The sequence below is a fragment of the Helianthus annuus genome, chromosome 17 (genome assembly GCF_002127325.2).
Source record: "Helianthus annuus cultivar XRQ/B chromosome 17, HanXRQr2.0-SUNRISE, whole genome shotgun sequence".
Classification (NCBI taxonomy): domain Eukaryota; kingdom Viridiplantae; phylum Streptophyta; class Magnoliopsida; order Asterales; family Asteraceae; genus Helianthus; species Helianthus annuus.
This window is the reverse complement of record NC_035449.2, coordinates 67,975,550-67,982,912: the sequence shown is the minus strand read 5'-3', so window position 1 is coordinate 67,982,912 and position 7,363 is coordinate 67,975,550. Positions and strand designations below refer to the sequence as shown.

General features: G+C 36.2%; 1 protein-coding gene across 1 annotated transcript; it reads right to left on the bottom strand.

Moving 5' to 3' along the window:
* Positions 1–2,022: 2,022 nt before the first annotated feature.
* On the bottom strand, positions 2,023–6,332 carry LOC110924533. Its single transcript, XM_035986244.1, has 3 exons — positions 5,577–6,332; positions 5,140–5,521; positions 2,023–2,264 (listed from the first exon to the last, which is right to left on the bottom strand). The coding sequence occupies exons 1-3, from the start codon at positions 6,330–6,332 to the stop codon at positions 2,023–2,025; spliced, it is 1,380 nt and encodes a 459-aa protein (XP_035842137.1).
* Positions 6,333–7,363: the final 1,031 nt, after the last annotated feature.

Here is a 7,363-nt window from a genome sequence, read left to right as displayed (position 1 = left end):
GAAGTATGATTCACAGTGTGAATGACGAATTCGTTTAACGACGAAGTTCTGAATCTTTGTCTAACACACTCTTGTAACGAAGGATGGAGAGTGTTTCAATCTTCGTCTGAAACAATTTTGACGAAACTTTGATGGTTCGTCCAACACAATCTTCGCTGACACAGGATAAGATATTTTTGCAAAAGCAATTACTTCTTGCAGACAAGTAGATGGTGTGATGAATTTTCAAAGCTAACAAGTTGCTGTGACAGAAGTTAATTTGATTCACCTAACCATCATTTCATGTACACAATTGCCAAACAACAATATTATAAGCAACAAACACTTCAACTTAAATTTAAAGCAGATCAAACTCAGATATTATTTCAAGAACAGTTTGAAGATGGTCAAGAACACTTTGAAGATCACTTTGAATATCAAGAAAAACTTGAATATTTTGAAACACAAACTTTGCTTAAACTTTCAAGAAAAACCCATTTTTATCATGTAGACATGCAATGTAGTAAGGTTTTTGATAAAACTTATAGCAAATAACAAGATTTGAACACTTTTTCAGAAAATATGAATATCAAATAAAAACAGTTTCTGAAAAATACATAAACAACTTGATAAAACACAACAATGTTTGGTTTTAAACAAGGATAAGAGCCATAGCTCTGATACCACTTGTAGGTCCGTTTTTCTCAGAGGATCTATTACGAAACCTAATCCTGTTTACCACGAACACGGTCACGAGTGTGGAATCCACGTGACGGTGCAAACCAAACAAAGCAATGCAAGTAACACAACAGATAACCAAAGATTCACTTTAGATTAAAAGGACGAGAACAACATCAAACATATACACACAATGCTTGAACGATAAACTCTCAGTAGTAGTCTCTCTATGCTCTCATGCCTTAACTGTTAAACACACTAGCTATATATACTGTCCAGGGACGAACCTTGATAGACGAAGGTTAATGTGTGACGAAGATAGAACCTTCGCCACACACAAACAATGACGAAGCTTGAAGGTTCACCAAGCAGTGGTTTGACGAAGATAGATCCTTCGTCAAACACTAAACAAGGACAATAGATAACTAAGTTAACAGAAGACATAAGAAACCACTAACTACAGTTAAACACTATGCACACAAGCATGTGTTTAACAAACCTTACAAATACAGAGACAAAATGTCATACCAAATAGGATAGGAGGATATCCGACTAGGTAGACTTGACAGAATTAACAGACTCGATAACAAAAGATTAAATAACATACAACGTAAACAAGACAAAGTTACAGACACATAAATGCACCAACAAAAACATAATTCGAAAACTCAGATCGTAAAATGAGATGATTGGCGAGATTCTTCGTATTTCTTACTCATATCAAAGTCGATTTCTTAGGATTTCTTCGATTAACAAAATTAGAATGCTATAAATTGGTTTCTTAAAAAAAAGATGAAGAACACGTTGATTGACTTGATTGAGTGTTTGAATCAAATCGCAATATGATTTAGTAATTAAAGATAGACAAAGTGAAGAAAAGGTTGAAGTTGATTAGTTCTGAAGATGCAGAGAAAGAGAAATAGAAAAGATGAGATGAGATTAACTAAAATGCTCCTTCCTAAGTTTTTTGTTATTTGGCATGTGTCCTCTTATTATTACTACCTACATTTTCTACTCAAACCAAACTCCATATTTAATCCTCTCCCTGACCATCTGTTATAATTTTCCGCTTAACTTAATTAAAAAAAAATTAACATGCTACTTACAAACAATTATGTCTTGGTCCAAGTGGGGATAGCATTTTTCTCCTGCATGTCCATGGAGACCTAAATAATATGATAATTCGAGATGTTCACGAACCGAACCGAGCAAAATTTGCTCGTGCTTTGCTGGTTTACAAAACCAGCCAAAATTCGAACGAGTATTTTTAGAGCAATAATATTTCTGAGCGAGTGGTAACTAAACTAAGGTCTTGTGCGATGCACTACGAAAATGTCGGTTGCCTACGACGGAGCTTTACCGACGTCATATGTCACTGTCTAGGCTCGATTCTATTGCTTTGATGTAGTTGACCGGGTCATCCTCCACGCGTCGTCCCACTTCAAACTTTATTTCCTTGTCACCCACCCTCAATGTTAGCCTTCCGTCACTCATATCCACCATGGCCCGCGCGGTGGCAAGGAATGGCCTTCCTAATATGAACGGGATCTCGGTGTCTTCCTCCATATCAAGGATCACAAAGTCGGTTGGGAAAAAAATTCCCCAACCTTGACCAAGAGATTTTCCACAACACCTTGAGAGTATTTTACCAACCTATCCTCGAGTTGTATGCTCATCCTTGTAGGATGTGGCTTTCCTAGTCCGAGTTGGTTGAACATAGAGGCAGGCATTAGGTTAATGCTAGCCCCCTAGGTCAGCAAGCTCGTTGCTTATTGGTGATCCTCTAATGGGGCAAGGAATGGTGAAGCTTCTAGGATCTATCTTCTTTTGGGGGAGTTTGTTGAGGAGTGCCGCCGAATGTCTGCAGTCTGCGGACAACGTCTGCAGACATCTGTTGAAAAAGAGGTGGACCAAACCTTTGCAGTCTGTAAGAAGAATTCTGTTTGTTTTTTAACGTATGTAGATTTCTAAAATAAACTTGTACTGGTGTACGGACGATGGTGGTGGGTGGTGGACGTGGACGGTGGGTGGTGGTGGTGGACGGTGGTGGGTGGTGGACGATGGTGGTGGTTGTGATGGACAGTGGTGGGTGGTGGATGGTGGATGGTGGTTGTGGTGTTTAACCATCTGCAGACCTTAGAAGATCTTAGAAGTGGTTATGCCATGTCTGCACCAAGAAGAGCTCGTGCAAACGTTTTTTAATGAAACGTCTTCGTAGAAACAAATTGTCTGCAAATAACAATGTCTGATATGGTCTGCGCGGCGCAAACAAAAGAGCCTGCGCAGATCTTTTTTAAAAAAACAAACACCACCTTAGTGAATTTTCAGACCGATTAGTGAGATGAAATCGGTGATCTCTACGTGTTATCCATTGTTGTTCTTCCTGATCTATTAAGGAATGTTTCTTTTGCAATACACCATTATTACGAGTTGTTGATCCATTAGTGTTGCCTTACTCGCACTTTATCCTCAGACCTTCACCGGATTAATGATAGTTTTTATCTTCACCACGAATGACTGACTACAATGGGGTTTCATAGATATGGAACCATCCAAATCGGTTATTGCTTATGTTTCACATTTCATTTTTAGGATGGTTTTGTTTGTGGCCTATACCTTTTGCAAACCCTATACAACCATACTAGCCTAGCTAGACAATGGGAACTAGGGCATGTAGTTCTAAAATGTTAATTAACTTGGGAAGGTGGGCTAATTTCACTCAACCTACGCACAATGCAAGTGCTAACTCGTTAATTCCTTTAGGTGGTGTTCGTTTTTTGAATTGTAATGGAATTGGAATGGGAATTCATGAAGAAATAAAAATTTGATTTGTAATTTAGGTGTGTTTGTTTTACAAAATGGAATGAAATTTGGATGGAATTAGAATATAGATTCTCTTCCTTATGGTGTTGTTCAATTCCAATTCATTTTCTTGTTGAAGCCAACAAAATAAGAAGTAAAATCAACATTACAATTTTATCAAGATTTCATTAACAAACACTACCTAACCTTCACTCATTTCATTTGATTCACATTCGTTAACCCTAAAAATCCATGGTACAAGTTGATTAGAATAGACAGACAAAAGTGGGAATACATATATGTTCGACTTTCATTTGAATTTATTCAAACTTTATTTTCTAATTAATTTTCATAATCTCAAGTATTTCTAATATACCTCAGTTTCTTTTAGAAGTTACCTTCAACTAACAGGGTTTAAGTTATTCTATATTACTAGTTTCTTTCAAGTCCATTTAAACAAGTTATATATCAGTTGTTCAAGTTAACAAGTTTAAATTATTCAAAATTTTGATGGATGACAAATAATATTCTGCAATAAGTGGAAAAACACTTGCAAGAGAGAACTTCAACTATTTTTTTGGAATCCTTTCATATTTACACTTGAATTTTGAAAGATTTCATTATACAATGGCTTAAAAAAATAAGAAAAATAATACAATATTTGTAGACTCATAATTCATCAAGAACATGTCATAGAGAATGTAATATAGCTGTGAGCTGGAAAAACGCATCCTCTTGGCATGAAATGGTTAGGCCTCCCATCGGATAATCAAACATTCAAACCCAAATTCTTCCTCTGACTGACGTAACAAGTCCTGAAACAATGGCTGTTCCAGTAATGATATCGGGATGACAAATCGCCTCTTTTGGTTTTCACCAACATACACTACCAAATGACCTTTGGGCACATCACTTTGATAATTTGTACACCGATGAGAGTTCAACCTGCCGTAACGTTTTATACGTGAAATAAATGAAGAAGACACCCGAGTAAAACCCCTATGTTTAGAAGACTGAGATGGGAAAGAGAGGAAAGCTTGTAATATTACTGTAAAGAGTGATTGAAGCATGCATGTATTTATAGCTTGTTTTACATCCTGTCCAGAATGATAGAGAATCACATGGCTAGCCCATCATCACACTCCTTTCCAAGAATGTATTATTCATTTCAATAATATTTTAATATAACAATTGGGACGAATCACAACAGTGGCGGACCCAAGAATTTCTTCATGAGGGTGCGGAACATTTTTAAAAATTTTAGGCCCCTAGGTACATAAGTAAAAAAATCAGTTGTATCGAGTCGGGTCGGGTCGGGTCATGTAAGACAAAAGAACATCAAACTAAATTTATATATTTGGCAAACACGTCAAACTTTGTACAAACATAATTAAAACGTCGCCCTATGGGTTTTCATTTTTTGAAATCAATCCAAAACATCATCTAAAGCTACTTTCTTAAGCAAGTCTTTCTCTATATAACATACACAACTATCACTTAAATTCTCATCCCCAATCCGATTACGCAAGTCGGTCTTCACATTCTTCATTGCCGAAAAACATCTTTCAACGGTTGCGGTTGCGACGGGTAATACGAGAACAAGCTTCAATAACCGATATACCAATGTAAAAGTAACGTGAATATTTGTTGAAATCATTAACCTTACAAGACTTGACAAACCATCCAAGTTGGCGAATTGTTTATCTTTTTTCACAAAATTAAAGTAGTTTCCGAGTTGAACCGGAAGCCTTCGTTTTTCCTCTTCATTGAAATCATATGGATACTTCTCGGCTAGCTTTAGTATATTTGGAATGTCAAATGCACTAAAATTATCACAAGGACTCAAACAACTCATACAAACAAGTAGTTCCGATGTTACCTCATTAAAACAGTTCCCAAATTCTTGTATTTGCAAATCAAGAACCTCATTGAAGCAATCATACACAAAATAATGCCGATTTGTGATGTTCGTCTTTCTTCTTGGCCACCTTGGGTTAACGTATTCATCATCCAATTTTTTCACCGCCATTTGTTCTTTTTTTTGATACATCACATGATTCATCTACTGATAAAGAAAAAACATCATCACCAAGTTCTTCTAAAATTTGTTTAATTACCTCTTGAGCATAACAATGTTTGATGTCCGCTTGAATTTTAGGACTTGTCATTTGGTTATTCGCGGGTGCATTCTCTAAGATAACGTTAGCAAGCTCTTCATTCATTTCACCCATGAGTTCTAAAAGCTCTAAGAAATTCCCTTTATTTAATGAATCTTTTGATTCATCATGTCCACGAAACGCAAATCCGTCATTCAACAACCTTTTCCCAAGCAAAGTAGAAGCACTAAGTCTAAGTCGGTATTCTCGTTTCTCCTTAGGGGTCCTATTGTCCCATTGTGTGTGTACCACTTGATTTTCGTTAACTAAATCAACACTCATTCGGAAACATTTGTTGTGTAGACTATTAACTAAACCAACATGTTTTTTAAGTGACGCATGTACCTTTTTCCAATTGTTATACCCACCGCACACAAATGTGTCTCTACCATCTCCGAAGTGGCTCCTAAACAAATAGAAACATAAGCAAAACACGCGATCCGATTTTGAGCTATACTCTAACCATCCCTTATACTCATGTTTGTCATACCATTCTTCCTTAAATTTTCTTAACTCGTCACCTTGAAACTTTGTTTGTGGGAATTCGATACCTCTTAGTTGATACGGCCCTCTTAATATATATGCCCTTCTAATCGCATCCTTTTGATTCACGTTATATGATTCTATCAGCTTGCGATCATACGGATCCGAAGGAAGAGTATCCAAATCAATTAGTTCGGAAGATGTATCCACTTTCCTCTTGAGAAATCGCGCCATAACGTCTCTACTCATGGTTCCTATCACAATCATATTGATCCATCCATCATCCATGACCATAAATTCAACGTTCCTAAAATCATCTAAAAATCACCCCTAACTCCCTAAGGCCCTAAAAATCATCTAAATAACATAATCATCAAGCCAAAAAACTAAAAAAAACCATCTAAATAACAGTAAATCATCAAGTAAAATCCATCTAAATAACACAATCATCAAGTAAAATCCATCTAACTAACATAATCATCAAGTAAAATCCATCTAAATAACAGCAAATCATCAAGTAAAATCCATCTTAATAACATAATCATCTAAATAACAGTAAATCATCAAGTAAAATCATAAAAAAAAAACCAAAAAACTAACCCTTAGATGATGTCGCTGCTGTGTTGCTGCTGCCTGCTGAATTCCGGTCAGTTTCTGGCCGGAATTATGGAAGTCGATGGCTGCTATTGCTGCTGGCTTGCTGAAGAAGTCGCTGGGCAGGAGTGAGGAGTCGCTGGGCAGAATCAGAAGGGCGGGAGGTGGAAATCAGACTTTGTATTGTTGGGTATTGGGTTTAAATGGGTAAATGGGTAATAGACTAATGGACTAATGCCTAATGGGCTTTTTGTATAAATCAGACTAATGGGCTAAATCTTAATTGAAGTAGTATAATCTTTTAATATAGATAGTTTTTTTTATAAAAAATCAGACTTTACTAAAAAAATTATAATATAAATCCATAATATTTTTTACCTAAGGGGTGCGGATGAAAAATTCCAAGAGATGCGGACGGGATTTTCTTCCAAAATTTACATAATTTTTTTTTTCTCGGGGGTGCGCTCGCCCACCTTGGCTTGGTGGTGGGTCCGCCCCTGGTAGATGGATGCAATAATGTTGGAGAAGCAAAAAAAAATTATATAAAATCAATGCATATATATAAATGTGAGGCATAAACTGAAATTGACAAATATTTATATTCTGTCGGTCTAAAACGTATGAAAGTTTAAATCAATGTGTGAACTAATTTAAAGTTTTAGATAAATTAC

Coding starts and splice junctions, on each gene's coding strand:
- LOC110924533 (XM_035986244.1), bottom strand. CDS start 6,332: ATGGCGCGATTTCTCAAGAGGAAAGTGGATACATCTTCCGAACTAATT. Junction 5,522..5,576: donor AACATTGTTATGCTCAAGAG/GTAATTAAACAA, acceptor CTTTATCAGTAG/ATGAATCATGTGATGTATCA. Junction 2,265..5,139: donor ACAATTCGCCAACTTGGATG/GTTTGTCAAGTC, acceptor CTCTTGGTCAAG/GTTGGGGAATTTTTTTCCCA.